Source organism: Heptranchias perlo, chromosome 16 (assembly GCF_035084215.1).
Source record: "Heptranchias perlo isolate sHepPer1 chromosome 16, sHepPer1.hap1, whole genome shotgun sequence".
In the NCBI taxonomy this organism is placed as follows: Eukaryota; Metazoa; Chordata; class Chondrichthyes; order Hexanchiformes; family Hexanchidae; genus Heptranchias; species Heptranchias perlo.
The window spans coordinates 33,296,925-33,314,050 of NC_090340.1; the positions used below are offsets into that span (position 1 = coordinate 33,296,925).

At 41.8% G+C, this 17,126-nt stretch overlaps 1 protein-coding gene across 3 annotated transcripts in view; it reads left to right on the plus strand.

The window, feature by feature from the left end:
• The window catches only part of znf423 (zinc finger protein 423), a 266,828-nt gene that overhangs the window by 121,362 nt on the left and 128,340 nt on the right, over positions 1-17,126 (plus strand). For 2 of the 3 annotated variants that reach the window (XM_067997912.1, XM_067997913.1), the window contains exons 4-5: positions 2,824-6,056; positions 6,402-6,486. In XM_067997912.1, coding sequence (XP_067854013.1) covers positions 2,824-6,056; positions 6,402-6,486 — 3,318 coding nt within the window. The remainder of the gene's footprint in view (positions 1-2,823; positions 6,057-6,401; positions 6,487-17,126) is intronic. The other variant, XM_067997914.1, reaches the window with a different exon arrangement.

Genomic DNA, 17,126 nt, shown 5'->3' on the forward strand with positions numbered 1-17,126 from the left:
GATGCCGGTGATGGACTGGGGTTGACAATTGTAAACAATTTTACAACACCAAGTTATAGTCCAGCAATTTTATTTTAAATTCACAAGCTTTCGGAGGCTTCCCCCTTCGTCAGGTGAACGATGTGAAATGAAATCCTCGAGGATTTCATTTCACATCGTTCACCTGACGAAGGGGGAAGCCTCCGAAAGCTTGTGAATTTAAAATAAAATTGCTGGACTATAACTTGGTGTTGTAAAATTGTTTACAAAACTTAATGTAAGTAGCTAAAGATTTTAAGATTAAAGAGTTTCACTTTTCCCCCATAAAATGATTAGTCCTTGGTATTTTTTTAAAATCCTTTTAAAGGAGTTTGATACCTGAAATGGCTGTTCAGAAGGGTACTGATTAACTAAGCATGGATTGTACCAAAAGCAGTCCCAACACTCCAAGGCTGCAGTTACATGGTAACTATCGATATGAGACTGGTAGTAGCCACATGTGACGCTAATCCACGTTGTACTGCAGACTGAGGTCAGTCTGGCCAGTCAGGGCACTTTTTAATGAGGTTTTGCACTGGGCTGCAAATAGTCTCTTGGGCAAGGTTTCATACTGGTTTGGTTTGGTGTGCCTGGGCAACTTAGTTATACTGTCACTTCACATCAATGCACACATGAAAATGATTCAATTAGACTTAAAAATGCAGTATAATGATAGTTAGTTGACAGACCTTCACAATCAAGGTAGAGGTAGTTCATGATTGCAGATTTATTAAAAGGCGTTTTTTATTTCTCCTTTTATGTGCAACTTTGCAAAGCTTCTGGTGTCATAACTTGCATATTGTTATTTGTATTGCCATATCACTGTTATCAGTAAAGTAATTAGATAAGACATTGCATTATGTTCTGTATGTTTTGTCATCAGAATGGGGGCAGTGATCATTGGCTTGCTTGGTTTGGAAACGCATTTTCTTTTGACTAATTACATAAGTGTCATGGGTAATTGAGTAGCAAACAAAGATTGTACGGTCTTATTTGGGAAAAGCTCTGTGGTGGCAAATTATTATTGTTGGGGTAATAGGACTAAAAAGAAGATAGGCAAGTAGGTTTTTTGGACATGCATCCTATTATTTTTCATCGGCGCTGTTACTAGGAAGTTCTTTTTCATCACTTTCTCTGGTAGATAAAAAGGAGATCGCAACTAATATTTTTGGTTGAAAAAGAAGCCTTGTGCATGCATACATTTACTTAATTAAAAAGCAAATCAGTTGGTGTGATACAAAGGATGCTCTGGTAGAGCTCTGATAAAGAAATTAATAACCATATTAATTTAGTCTCCAAAAGCCTGGTGCAGTTTTCCGGAAGATGAGCAAGAGCTAGTCAGTTGGTCCATGCAGTAGAGGGTCCCACCTTTAATTGTTTTTTGTTAGAAATGTTTATCTGTGCATTGCAAGTCCTGTTCCACTGAAGACCAGAATTGAGGTCAGTCATGGTCACAATTGTCCAAGCAGCTAACTTTTTCAGTAGCAGCAGCGTAAGATTGCTGTGGTGATACTGATCAAAGGCTTGCCTCTGCACACGCATCCATATGTATATACACGTATAGACACACATACACACGCACACATATATATTAACTAGGTCCAACATTACCACAGGAGTTGCACTGATGATGCCAGTGGCTCAGCTTCATTTCAATATGCAATAAATTTTGCTGCAAATGTTTAATGTTAGCATCCCTAGTTGCCAGTTCCCTCATGTGAATATAGAAAAAGCATTCTAAAAGCCACATGATCTTTGCTACTGTGTTTGAACAAGCCTATTTTAGAGGATTAGCACTTTTTAATGACCTTAATCCCCTCTAAAGTGTTTTTTTTACATTCTGCTGAATTCTGGATTTTGTTAGCAATAATGGTTTACAATTGCAGGGGATAGCATGTGTTTGTAAATTAGCAAAATGTTTATATCTAAAATAAGTTTGAGCAGTGACATTTATTTAAAACTATTTAAAGAGCCTACAACATGTGATTCTATCAGAGAGGCTGTTGTAAAATAAAGGTCATACCGTGCCGCTGAAAAAATCATTAGGGAACAGAGAGGGGTAGTATTTTCTTATCAAGTGGCCTTGGAAGAAAGATGGCTTGGGGATTTGCTGTACTTCTGCATATAAAATTTTGTGTACCGATGGCAATATACCTTAAATAGAAACGTATCTGTTTGATATTTAAAATGAAAGCACAACACCATTTCCATGGAAACAAGTTGAAATTATTTCATAGGCGTACCACTTTAACCAGTTTAGTTGTGCATGGAGAATTTAGTTACTAACCAAAACAATGTGGTCTCATTCTCAACCTGTGCCAATTGGGAGGGTGCTGAATAAAAACTAAGCACTTACCTGAGGGATGGAGAATTGGAAGACCTGGCACCCAGAGAGTAGCTGTTTGCACTGGGATCTAGTTGCCTGCTCATCATCTCCATCATGGATGTGATAGATGGAACGTGATAAAACATAATATAAACATTTTTATTTTAAAGGCTGTTTTCCTGTGCTCTTAATTTTTGTGATAAATTATAAAATCAGATTCAGCTTAATAGCAAATTACTTCAGTGCCATAATTGTGGGAAAATGTTTAGAAGCCTGTTATTCAACCCATGAAGTAGCTCCTATATTGCAAAAATATGTATTATTTGGTACAATGAGTTTTATCATTGACTTATACTATCATATAGTCCTGAAAAAACCTCGAACTGTTATGTAATAAAGCTACTTATTCTGAAAACGATTTGTCCTTATTCTTCAAATAAATTGGGGAATTGAGTCTTATAATCTCCTTTCCTTTGCAGATGGTGACGATGACCCACAAGTTTCATGGATAGCTTCATCTCCCTCCAGTAAAGATGTTGCATCACCCTCTCAGGTGTTAGGAGAGGGTTGTGATCTCGGCCTTGTGGATGAAGAAGGAGGGACTGGTTTGCCCTATCCTTGCCAATTTTGTGACAAATCATTCAGCCGTTTAAGTTACCTTAAGAGGCATGAGCAAATCCACAGTGACAAACTTCCTTTCAAGTGTACATTTTGTAGCCGCCTATTCAAACATAAACGAAGTCGTGACCGTCACATCAAACTTCACACTGGAGACAAAAAGTACCACTGTCATGAGTGTGAAGCAGCTTTTTCTCGCAGTGATCATCTCAAGATCCACTTGAAAACTCACAGCTCAAGTAAGCCATTTAAGTGTACTATTTGCAAACGTGGGTTCTCTTCCACTAGTTCATTGCAGAGTCACATGCAGGCTCATAAGAAGAACAAAGATCATGTTGCCAAGCTTGAGAAAGAGATGAAGAAAGAAGATGTTGTCTGTGATTATTGTGATGAGACATTTAATCAAGCTGAAGACTTGGAAAAGCATATGGCAACAAATCACCCACAGATTTGTGAGAAAGCAGAGTTGCAGTGCATCCATTGCCCTGAAGTATTTGCAGAAGAAAATGCACTGATCAATCACATTGATCTAGCCCACGGGAATAAGAAACATAAGTGCCCAATGTGCCCAGAACAGTTTCCTACGGTGGAAGAAGTCTATTGCCACTTGGATAGCCATAGGCAACCAGATTCTAGTAATCATAGCATAAGTCCTGACCCTGCTACAGGAAGTGCGGCTTCAATGAGCAGCACAACCCCAGATTCCAGTGCTTCTGTAGAACGAGGCTCCACACCTGATTCTACCCTAAAACCATCCAGAAGCCAGAGGAAACCTTCAGGACCCTTGGAAAGGGAAGGAAGTCAAAACTCCTGGTCACCAAAAGTCACCTATAGCTGCCCATATTGTTCTAAGCGTGATTTCAGTAGTTTGGCTGTCCTAGAAATTCACTTAAAAACTATTCACTCAGATAAACCTCAGCAAAGTCACACATGCCAGTTCTGCCTTGATTCACTTCCCACTTTGTATAACTTAAATGAGCATGTCCGGAAAGTACACAAAAATAATGTTTTTCCAGTAATGCAGTTCACCAGTGCGTCTACATTTCACTGCAATTACTGCCCAGAGATATTTGCAGACCTAAATAGTTTGCAGGAACACATACGAATTACACATTGTGTTCCAAACGCACTCTCTCAAGATGGAAACCATACTTTCTTCTGTTCCCATTGTTCACTGGGATTCCTTACAGAATCTTCACTCGCAGAGCACATTCAGCAAGCTCATTGCAATGTAGGAAATCCCAAGCTGGAGTCTCCTGTACTACAGGCCACACAGTCCTTCATGGAAGTTTATTCTTGTCCTTACTGCACCAATTCACCCATTTTTGGCACCATTCTTAAGCTCACAAAGCATATCAAGGAAAACCATAAGAACATTCCACTAGCAAATAGTGGCCGAAAATCAAAGTCGGAGCAAAGTCCCATTTCTTCTGATGCAGAAGTATCTTCTCCCAAAAGACAGAGGTTGTCAGCAAGTGTACCTTCACTATCGAATGGTGAATACCCATGCAATCAATGTGATCTCAAGTTCTCCTCTTTTGAAAGTTTCCAAAGCCATCTGAAGTCACATCTGGAAATTCTTCTAAGGAAGCAGTCTTGTCCTCAGTGTAAAGAGGATTTTGATTCCCAGGAGACTCTTTTACAACATCTCACCATACACTACATGACAACTTCTACTCATTATGTCTGCGAAAGCTGTGACAAGCAATTTTCCTCAGTGGATGACCTACAGAAGCACTTGCTGGATATGCATACTTTTGTGTTATATCACTGCACATTGTGCCAAGAAGTGTTTGATTCCAAGGTCTCCATCCAAGTGCATTTGGCAGTGAAGCATAGTAACGAAAAGAAGATGTACCGCTGCACAGCCTGTAATTGGGATTTTCGAAAGGAGGCAGATCTTCAGCTTCATGTCAAGCATAGCCATTTGGGTAATCCGGCAAAAGCCCGTAAATGCATATTCTGTGGCGACACGTTCAGTACAGAAGTAGAACTGCAATGCCACATCACAACACACAGCAAAAAATACAACTGTAAATTTTGCAGTAAGGCCTTCCATGCCATTATTTTGCTAGAAAAGCACTTACGAGAGAAACACTGTGTGTTTGACAACAGTAGCCAAAATGGTACTGCGAATGGCATTGCATCATGCAATAAGAGAGTGGAGACTGACCTCCAGAACATACTGATGAAGAACCAGGAAGCGCTAAACAGCCATGAAGCTAGTGAAGATGATATTGATGCCTCAGAGCCAATGTATGGCTGTGATATCTGTGGTGCAGCGTACACTATGGAGGTCCTTCTTCAGAATCACAGGTTGAGAGATCACAACATTCGAGCTGGAGAAGATGATTGTTCACGGAAAAAGGCAGAATTCATCAAGGGCAGCCATAAGTGCAACATCTGTGCAAGGACTTTTTTCTCCGAGAGTGGCCTCCGAGAGCACATGCAGACCCATCGTGGACCTGCAAAGCACTACATGTGTCCCATTTGTGGCGAGAGGTTCCCTTCACTTCTAACGCTGACTGAGCATAAGGTCACCCATAGCAAAAGTCTTGATACGGGAACTTGCAGGATCTGCAAAATGCCATTGCAGAGTGAAGAGGAATTCATTGAACATTGCCAGATGCATCCAGACCTAAGAAACTCTCTCACAGGGTTCCGTTGTGTAGTTTGCATGCAGACAGTCACCTCTACTCTTGAGCTGAAAATTCATGGAACATTCCACATGCAAAAATTGTCAGGAAACTCTGCATCCTCATCTCCAAATAATCAGAGTCATCAGAGACTCTACAAGTGTGCTTTATGCCTGAAAGAGTTTAGGAGCAAACAGGACTTGGTGAAACTTGACATCAATGGCTTGCCATATGGCTTGTGTGCAGGTTGCATGAACAGAAGTACAAATGGCCAATCTTCAAATGTAACTCAGCAGGAAAGCAATGAAAGAACCAGTGCCAGTCTTCGGTGTCCTGATTGTGCAGTTAAGTTTGAAACTGTGGAAGATCTGGAGAGTCATATCCAGATAGACCATAGAGAAATGACACCAGAGACAAGTAGCCAGAAAAAGTCATCACAGGCATCACCTGCTCCCAGGGTAAGAAAATAAAAAGAATTCATATGGTAGGAATAGAAATAAAAATCTATATTTTTTTATATTCCTTAGGAAGGGCAGTGTATTTAAACACGTAAATATAATAAACCCTGGGATTTGTTTTATACTTTATTGATTTAGCTGTGTAGTGTACATTGTTTTTTATAGGAATCTTGAAAAGATGTCAACCTGGTACCTTGTTGAATTGAATTAATACCTTCAAGTTGCATTTTTAAGCACATCAGTTTGAATTCATTTAAGTTGTTTTTGTACAACTTTAAACATACAATGCTAAGTGAGTACACCACAGTAAATAATAATTTCCTTCATCTTATAATTGTCGGACAGAAGAAGACCTACCAGTGCATCAAGTGCCAGATGACTTTTGAGACGGAACGAGAAATACAGATCCATGTTGCAAATCACATGATTGGTAAGATAATTGTTTTTATTTTATCCATTGAGGTCATTTGAATTTTCTCATAAGGTAACTCTTAAACTGTAGGGTTTTGTCAGTAAGTTGACAGTTCTTCTTCGTGAGCTGAAAGCTACAATACCTGCTCCATTGTGGTATAGAGATGACAAGCATGAACATTTTGTGAATAGTACTTAGTGTAAAGCTGAGATGATGCGTTAGGGCAGAGTTTCCCAAACATTTTTTGCTGAGCATGTCTCTTTTTAAGAAACAGTATTTTTCCATAATTTGTGTTTGTGTAGATATAGCTGGTAACCCAGAATACTTCAGTTTTGCTACTTCAGCTATTTTAATTCTGCTTTGTTACACTTTTGGGTTTTAATATGAAGTCCAGTCATTTCATTAGAACTCACTGGCTGGGGAAGTCCTGGGAATGGCTCCTGCTTGGACTGTGGTACTTCAGTGGAGGTGTGGCCGAAACCCTATTTAAGTGTTTTAGTAGGGTTTCCACCGCACTTCCAGTGAAGTAAAGGCAACGAAGTGGGAGTTGATGTGAGGAATTTCCCAGACACTGTGTCCAGCTCCTCCTTTGCCCCTAGGGGTGTACCCCACCCACCCCGCCACAGTTTAGGAACCTGTGCTGTAGGGAACAGCTGACATGCTTGTTGAAGTGCATATAACCCTAAATAAAAGGAACAAAAATCAGTTATTTTGTATAACTCATTTTAAAGCTGACGACTAAATACAAATATGTGGAAGATCTTCTGATAGCTCAGTAGATAGTGACTGGGAAAGTCATAGTTTCAGTTCCCATTCTGGTCTGGGTTTGCTAATCTCAAGTGGGAGAATGGTAGGAGCACTGTAATTGGCTTTAGTGTTCAAATGCTAGGGAGAGGAAAAGTCACCCAGGATTCTCCCTGCTGATGATTATCATATGTGTGTGTGTGTGTGTTTGTGGACATTGGATGAACACAGGGAGGGGCTCACTTATGATGTTGCCCCCCCCTCCACCACACACATATGGTCGAATAGTGTGATGATGCTGAATTGGAGGAAGTACTGGAGGGCTGCTTCCGCCCATTGAACTGCATTTTAGCAAGAGGAGGATAGAAAAGGCAGAATAAAGAAATGATAAATGAAGTGCAAGGTTTTGGATAATTATGTATGTACAATGATGTAAGTGTTTGATTTTTTTTGTGTTAATAAATAAGCCATTATGGTTACAGTATAGTACTACATGTTTGATCTGGCACATTGTTTTAATAGCAACGAAGCACTGAAATGTATTTTTAGTCTTTTTAGTTTATTAGTTGGGTTACTGGCAAACTGGATGTTTTGTCTTAAAATATAATTTTAACAAGATACGACTGGTTTGGCACAGTTCCAATGCAATATTGTGCAAGAAACTAAGTATAAACGTTTAATACAGTAGCTGGAACTTTCAAATACTGATAGTCAATCATAAAATAGACACATGAGGCTGAACTTTCCTTTGAATTTCTACCTGATTTGGGGTGGTGGAAGAGTAATACATACCGCCTTAAAATTGTCAGTCCCCTCTGAGGCCCGCGAGAAGTCAGTTGCAGCACATTTAAACGTGGGATCAAGTGGGTTTGGCTAATCTCTCTGACCCATTTTCACCAACTTTCACCCCAAGTATTTTCCGCTGCTCTGTAGGTGGTGGTAGAAGCACCAGCAAGCTACCATGGAGACAGATACTTCTTCGAGGAGGCTTTTTTGGTTGCTGCAACTGAAAGGTGGTGTGACTTTCCCTGCATATAGATGTCTTCAGTGCTTTGGAGCTCAGTTAGGAGTTTTGTTGCTACTTTTTCTCAGGTCTGTTAAAAGTACAACTTTAGATTGGGGATATGGATTTCCCAATTTCTCTTTCTTTGTTATGTTTGCACATTCACTCACCAAGGTTTACAGAGCAAGAATTTCTTTCCTAAACCTTTTTGAACGTCGCTGCCTCAGCAGGCTGTGCTTCCCCAGCCACCCCACCCCCCGCCACCTCACTGGCTATCGGGAAGATTTGTCAACTGCTGGCTGAAGACTGGTAGCCCACTTCCACCAGGAGAACACCATTGTCTGTACCAGCCAAGATCACCACTGCCTTGAATTTCTTTGCCACAGGATCCTTCCAGATAGCATCTGGTGACCTTGGCCACATTAATCAGGCCACAGCTCACCACTGCATCAAAAAGGTCACTGCTGCTCTGTTCAGGGGGGCTGCACAATTCATATCCTTCCCAGTGGAACCAGAGTAGCAAAGGGAGAGCAAGCTTACAGACTGGCAGGGTTCGCACAGGTGCAAGGAGCAATTGACAAGCATATGATATGCAACGCCCTGTATGACAGTCCCCTCAATTTTATGAGTTGGTCAGGCTTTCATTCTGTTATCGTGCAGCTAATGTGCAAAGCTAATCTCCTTATCCTGCATGTGAATGCCCAATACCCAGGAAACTGTCATGACATTTTCATCATGTGATAATCCACCATATAAGCCCTCAGGACTCAGTGCAATATATCAGGGTGCTGATTGGTAATCAGGGCGATCCCTGCAGTCATGCCTAATAGAGGCCAGCAAGAATCCCACAGAGGGTACAACAGATATAATGAGACCCATGCAAGCAGTACCATCAAAAGAAAAAAAAAAGGACTTATATTTATATGGCTCCTTTTATGACTTCAGGACATGCCAAAGCGCTTCATAGTCATTGAAGTGCTTTTTGAATGTCGTCACTGATGTAATTTTGGCAAATGCCCCAGCCAGTTTGCACGCAGCAAGGCCCCACAAACAACGAGATAAATTACCAGATAATCTGTTTTGGTAATGTTGGTTGAGGGATTAAATATTGGCCAGGACATAGGAACAACTCCCTTTTCTTAGATCCCATGGTATGATTCGTGTACGTCCACCTGGATGTGGATGGAACCTTGGTTTAATGCCTCATCTGAAAGACAGCACCTCTGACAATGCAGCACTCCGTCAGTACTGCACTGGAGTGTCAGCCTAGATTATGTGCTCAAATCTCTGGAGTGGGGCTTGGACCCAGAGACGAAAGTGTTACCACTAAACCAAGGCTGACACCAAACTATAGACATTCTTAAGATTTATTTTAGGGACCTTGATAAATCTGGTGGAGCCCTGCAATACAGCCCAGAACCATTGTAGCTTGCTGTGTACTAAATAATATTGGAATGAAAAAAGGCTTGCTGCTTCCGTAAGCTGAAGGGGATGATGATGAAGAGGTGGGGGGAGCACCTCCATCCCCACAGCATGAGGAGGGTGCACAGGAAGGGGAGCGGGTGGATCAGGACATCCAGCAGCCAGCCAGCAGTCAGAGAAAGGAGAGTTTAACTTATAGCTTGGTGCTTTAAATGAACCATGGTTAACATAACAAATAAAGGTATTTGACATCTTCCTGTTCTCCCTCCACACCCTCACAAAGTCCCTCACTGTCGAAGACTGCTATGAATTTCCTTCATAAGACAGGTCCCTACCATCAGAGGATCTTTAGACTTCTTTAAGTTAGCTGGCACAAAGGATAGACGTGGTGTTAAGAAGCCTTGTTGGCATCATTAGCCATGACTGCAGGGAATAGCCCCCATCACCAATCAACTGCCCTGACACATAGCTCTGTAACATCGCCAGTCTTCATCCCTACCTCAGCCCATCTGCTGCTGAAACCCTCATCCATGCCTGTGCCCACCTTAAGACTCAACTATTCCAATGCTCTCCTGACTGGTCTCCCATCTTCCACCTTCCATAAACTTGAGCTTATCCAAAACTCAGATGTCCGTATCTTAACCCGCACCAAGTCCCACTCACCCTTCATCCCTCTGCTTGCTGACCTACATTGACTCCAGACCTCCAAAGGCTCCAATTTACAATTCTCATCCTTGTGTTGAAATACCTTCATGGCCTCTCCCCTCCTTTTCTCTGTAACCTCCTCCTCCTCCAGTCCGACCATTGGGGGAATTGGCTTGCTGACAGTACGATGGTGCTAAATTAGCATATGCCAAAGCATCCTACATTCATGTTAATTGAACTTCTTCACATTGTCAAACTTAGAAACTCTTTGTAGCCAGTTTCTGGACGACATCATCAGCACTCACTGTTTGGGGAAAAAAATATTTTTGAAAATATTTTTAAATTTAAAAATAAATTGACAGACTTTTGTAGAAAAAAATGAGAACTGATTTTCAAGGAAGCATTGATGATTTTCTCACTTTGTAAAACTTTTGAGGAGCAGCACGCTTGAAATTAAAAGAAAGGGTACTGTGCTAAATTTGTCAATCATCTTTTGTCCCAGTGTTTTGTATTTTAAAGTTGCTGGTCAAAGAATGCAGACAATGTTTTTGGGGAAACTTGACTCCAGTGACTTGAAACAAGATAAGTAACTGTGGACAGTATATTTAATTCATGCCGTCACTGAAAGTGTTTGCTCCAGGGTGCCTCCTATCTGCAGAAATCAAGGAAGACCAGGCAGGATAAATAAGTTTAACTGCCTTTTTTAAGATTTAGAGTTAATTTGTAACTTAGTAGAGTTTCCTTCTGAATATTACCGCCTCATCAGTGTACTCTCAATCATCAGCAAAGTGATGGTGTCGATGGAAGGTGTTGTCAACAGTGCTGTCAAACGGCATTTACTCACCAATAATCTGCTCACCGATGCTCAGTTTGGGTTCCGCCAGGACCACGAAGCTCCAGGCCTCATTACAGCCTTGGTCCAAACATGGAGATAAGAGCTGAAATCCAGAGGTGAGGTGAGAGTGACTGCCCTTGACATCAAGGCAGCATTTGACCGAGTGTGGCACCAAGGAGCCCGAGTAAAATTGAAGTCAGTGGGAATGAGGGAGAAAACTCCATTGGCTGGAGTCATACCTGGCACAAAGGAAGATGGTAGTGGTTGATGGAGGCCAATCATCTCTGCCTAGGACATGACTGCAGGAGTTCCTCAGGGTAGTGTCCTAGGCCCAACCATCTTCAGCTGCTTCATCAATGACCTTCCCTCCATCATAAGGTCAGAAATGGGGATGTTCGCTGATGACTGCAGTGCTCAGCTCCATTCGCAACCCCTCAAATAATGAAGCAGTCCGTGCCTGCATGCAGCAAGACCTGGACAACATCCAGGCTTGGGCTAATAAGTGGCAAGTAACATTCGTGCTACACAAGTGCCAGGCAATGACCATCTCCAACAAGAGAGAGTCTAACCACCTCCCCTTGACATTCAACGGCATTACCATCACTGAATCCCCCACCATCAACATCCTGGGGGTCACATTGACCAGAAACTTAACTGGACGAGCCATATAAATACTGTGGCTACAAGGGCAGGTCAGAGGCTGGGTATTCTGCGGTGAGTGACTCACTTCCTGACTCCCCAAAGCCTTTCCAACATCTACAAGACACAAGTCAGGAGTGTGATGGAATACTCTCCACTTGCCTGGATGAGTGCAGCTCCAACTACACTCAAGAAGCTCAACACCATCCAGGACAAAACAGCCCACTTGCTTGGCACCCCACTCACCACCTTAAACATTCACTCCCTCCACCACCGGTGCATGGTGGCTGCAGTGTGTACCATCTACAAGATACCCTGCAGCAATTCCTCAAGGCTTCTTCGACAGCACCTCCCAAACCTGCGATCTCTACCACCTAGAAGGACAAGGGCAGTGGGTGCATGGGAACACCGCCACCTGTACATTCCCCTCCAAATCACACACCATCATGACTTGGAAATATATCGCCGCTCCTTCATCGTCGCTTGGTCAAAATCCTGGAACTCCCTACCTAACAGCACTGTGGGAGTACCTTCACCACACAGACTGCAGCGGTTCAAGAAGGCGGCTCACCACCACCTTCTCAAGGGCAATTTAGTGATGGGCAATAAATGTTAGCTTCGCCCACATCCCATGAATCAAAAGAAAATCCACAGGCAATTATGCAGATATTGTGTTTTGATAATATAATTGAGTCCTAATAAATGCATAGTTTACTGCAAAATAATATGAACGGAATAAAGTTGATTATGGCACAGTACAATTTGTTGTACAGATCATTGGGGTAATTTTAACCCCAAAGAACAGGTGGGTTGGGGGTGGCTGGGAGGTAAAAGTAACAGATTTTTGAAGTGGGACTGCAACCCGGCTCCAACGCGCCCACTTCCAGCTTCAACCCACGCTCGTTTGCACGCGTGCGCGCATCTGAAACCCAGAAGTCCCGTCCCTACTTAATGCCGGCAGGTGGCTTGTTAAAGGGGCATTGTAATAGGTGAGGCACTTAATTTTTTGTGGATTATAAAGGTAAAATGTATTTAACCATACCTGTACGGTTTTCCCATCACTTCTGATTCTCGTCAGGTAAGATGAGCTGAGAAGGACTGGCTCCATGAGCTAAGTGCCTTTATTGCACTGCTTGTGGGCCAATAGGCCAGGAGCAGCTAAGAGTGCTTCATCCACGCTCAACCACCTCACCTGGTGCAATTGGACCCCCGCGATTCCCCCCCCCCCCCCCAAGATGGTAGATCCGCCCTGTGCTCCCGCCCCGCCCTCTGATGGCCGAGACCCCCCACCCCATGATTTTGGCCACCACACCCCCCATGTCTCCAAAGAACCCCGCCGTCATCTGATGGCTCCGACCCTCCCCTCCTGCACGACATCGTCGACCTCTCAACGCGACGTCTTCAATGGCTTCCCCCCCCCCCCCCCCCCACCCCGCGACGTCTCTGGCTTTCTCCGACCTCTGACTGTTCTCTCGACCTGATCACCTCCCCCACCTGCGATCATCTCCAAGCATGCCCCCACCATGTGATGGTCATTCTGGCTGGCTGGCATACGGGGAACCTGGAAGCATAAATAATTACTCCCAATTGAGTCACGATTGCAGATTGCAACAAACTCACATGACTTCCAGATTCCCAATGCGTACACCTATCCACACACTTGGTTTCCTGGCATCAAGTGAAAATCATGCCCCATGTGTCAATCCAGAGCCCACTGTGTATGTAACACAAACTGATAATTTTGTTACTTTTATTTGACTTTCACTATGCCTGGACCTTTTATGTGTTTCAATCAAGAATTCCTAACAATAAACCTGAACGTATACTAATCCAGTCAGTGAGCTTGCTGAAGCTTTTCGAGAGAGCTGATAGAATTGTGTAAATGTTGTGAATTGACAAAAGGCTGCAGAAGTAGCTGGAGATTGATATGAGAATGGTGAGGCCATCTGAAACTGAGACAGATACCAAAAATTCCATTTACCATTTTGTGTATTATTGTTTCTGTTAAAGGACTTCTGAATGCAAATTATAACTATGTGTGGGCTGAAGGGCCAGTTACCATTACAGGAGATTTTTGGTTTTAGCCAGATGATTGTGTTGCTAGTGTTGGAAGCTGCATGCGGCTTATCTTGTTTGTTTCCCAAATGGGGACTGTCACCATTGTGCCTTTTCCTTCATAGATGATGATGTTACTGAGAACAAGAAGTTCACCGAATAGTATACAAAAGTCTACGATTAGCATAAATTTAGGTTTAGCTTTTTACATTTTTGATAAGTACGTTCCAGTATATTCATCAAGAGAATATGTACTACAGCGTATAAATCTAGTAGTGGTATTCAATTAATTCATTAGTAAAACTAAAATTTATTTTGTTTGACACCTGATCAGAGTCTGTTCTTATGTTATTTACTTTTTTATTTCTCGCATTGCAGTCGCTAACCTTGTGACCAGGCATACAATCAAGGGCCAAATTTCCTTGATCTTTTTGCCATAAAAATGTTGTATTCTGGGTGGAATTTGGGGTGAGATCCGGTGTACCAGATCCCTCCCCCTTTTCCCACTCATCAAAATTTGCAAAGATTTTAGGTGGCATGTGCATAATATGCTCATACATAAATAGGTGGGCGCACGCAAATGAGGGAACTACATAATATGATGTTAAATCCATATATGCCCCCTTAGAATGCGAAGGACGCTTGTACATCCCTGGCGTACAGCATTGTTAAGGACATCTGTGGCATTTAAAACTTAAAACACCACAGTTTGCCTGATGCTGTTGATCACAAAGGAATCGACTGCAGTACATAACCGGCCTACTAAAAGATGTGGACAGTTTTTTTAATACAGTCTTTGAGTAGGATAGTATTTGTTTCCCCGGCTCATATCCCTATATGTGGCATCTCAGCTTATTGAGACTGAGAACTCTCGTGGGCAAATGCATTGCTGTATAGTCCCTGCTGCTTATAGCGGGCACATTGGTGTTAATGCGATTTACCTGCTATACGCAGTGGACGATAAATCCAAAAAGGTAAATAACCAACATATTTTAAAACTGCCCGGTCGGCAAGCTTAATTGTTACAAGCAAAGCTTTTGTAATTGATTCCTATGGAGATGGCAAATAGTTTGACGGATATAGGTGGCTGCCCGTGCTAACTGTGGACGATGTAAGTGGTGAGGGCTTACATTTGTTGCCTACTTTTATTCTCCTCTTGTCAAATTGCTTGTTTTCACAATTATTATACAGTAGAATGGATCATGGACTGCACCATGACTGTAAAATAACGACTGGTAAGGCTGACATTTTCAGTGTCGAACAAAGTTCCACTTCCCCATGTCTCTATTTTCTAAATTTGTACAATAAAACATGCTTGCTGGAGGCGATCAGGTTGAGCCAAAGCGTAGATTGGAAGTCAATGTCTCCAAGATTTTACTGGAAAAACAAAAGAAAATTGTTTTTTGCTAATATTTACGTGGATAGAAATGTTAAGAGTTAATGTGCTAAAATCAAACCCAGTTTTATCAATTTATGCCGTATGCTTCTACTACGGTACTATTAAGTGCAGCACAATAATCCCTAAGTCATTCATTATTTATTTGGACTTGGAGGTCCACTTACCGTGTAGGTATATCCTTGAGTTAATCAACATCCCACTGTAGAGTTAAATATAGTTACTGCCTTACAGTGCTCCATGGAACATTCAATGTAGAGCAGATCCATAGAACATAAATCGAAAAGGAGTCTGAGGATGGAGAGTAGTCACTATCAGAGACAGAGAGAAGACATCAGGGTTGGAAATCAGGCTGATAAAATCAGATTTCTCACTATATCCTGCATCTGACCCAATTCCACGAGCCATCAGCCTGCGGTTTATCAGGGAGATACAGTATTAAAACTTGTAACAGCAGCATTTAGTTGGAAAAAAATGTATACAATTTTGTTGACTTTCCCCTTTCCCGTCCCAGTTAGGGGTAGGGAATAAGCCGGAGCCAGTTGGCTTGAGCCTGGCTTGGTTTTACCTGGGCCTTGTGAGATTTTGTTGAAATATAGCTGTGAATTTTTTATTTTTAAATACAAATATATACATATATATATATATAAAATTATAACAACACTAGACAGCTTCTTGATTTCTTCTGCTTTTTGTAAATAACGTTTAATATATAGATTTTCTTTTTCTTTTGAATATTTTGTACTGTGTGGAGAATCTTTTTACTAGCTTTATATAAATGCAGTTACAGGTAAGCATATTCAAAATAAATTTAAGATTGGAAACTTTGACAAAGAATATATGTAGGAATAGTATTGCAATGGATTGTGTTTGTAACCAAATCTGGTTTGATAAACGTGTCTCAACATCAGGAGATAGCTGATGGAGCTGCAGGTGAAGAATGGAACAGAAGCTATATCAACATTTGTTATTTTTTACTGACCTTAGGTAAGTTGAGCTATCCCACAGGGGAAATTGCTAGAGAGGTTTGTCCTTGTAAGCGTATTTTGTCCTTGCACCATGTGATTTCCTCTTTCTGCACCCTGTAGTGGCGCCTCCGTATGGTCTACAGTTGACATCAGATGCATTTACTGTTCCTACAATTGAGAGTAATTTCTCCTTCACTACTGTGTTTAGATTTCAGCTAGTGAGTTCAAGGTTTATTTCTATCTTACTGAGTTTGTGATCCAGGTCTAAATTTTATACAGTCTGTTGGCATGGTTAGGAATCTGCTGTTCTGGGGTTGTTGGTGGGGGGGGGGGCTGAAAAATCGAAACACAACAGTGCACACAGAAGACCCACTATTAATGAGATTTCTCAATAATTCCTTTGCCCATTGTGTTGTAGCCACAAAAAGGAAAAATTGGCTGGCAGGCACTCAGTGTGATGTCCCACCCCATCTCTTAATTGCTTCATCATAGACCATGCAGTCTGTGGTTCTCAAACTATCTCTTCCTCTTAGAAACTTATTCCTCAGTGTGCCACATAGGGAAAGTCTGTTTTATTGATGTGAGTTTTAGCATCACACATCAGAGTCTTCAACTGGTGATTGAAAGAGACGTCTTGAGGGCTCAAAGTCTACCCCTACAGGTGATTGACATTAGTACATCATCCAAGAAGCACACTGCTGTATTTTTTTTACAGGATACAGAGTAGGATCCCATCCTGTGTGAAACTAAAAGTTGCTTTCCGTTTTACAAAGTTTGTGAGTAGAGTTTGAGCACTGTTGCATAATTATGCATAGAGCTTATTTTGGAGTGAAGGAAGAGTAAATTGTGAAACATCCTTTTCGTATCTACGTTCCTTCCCAAGAAAGGTCGTGGCTCACAAAACCCAAGCTCCAGCTTGGAACTTGAAGAAGGTTTTTAGCAAGACGAAGG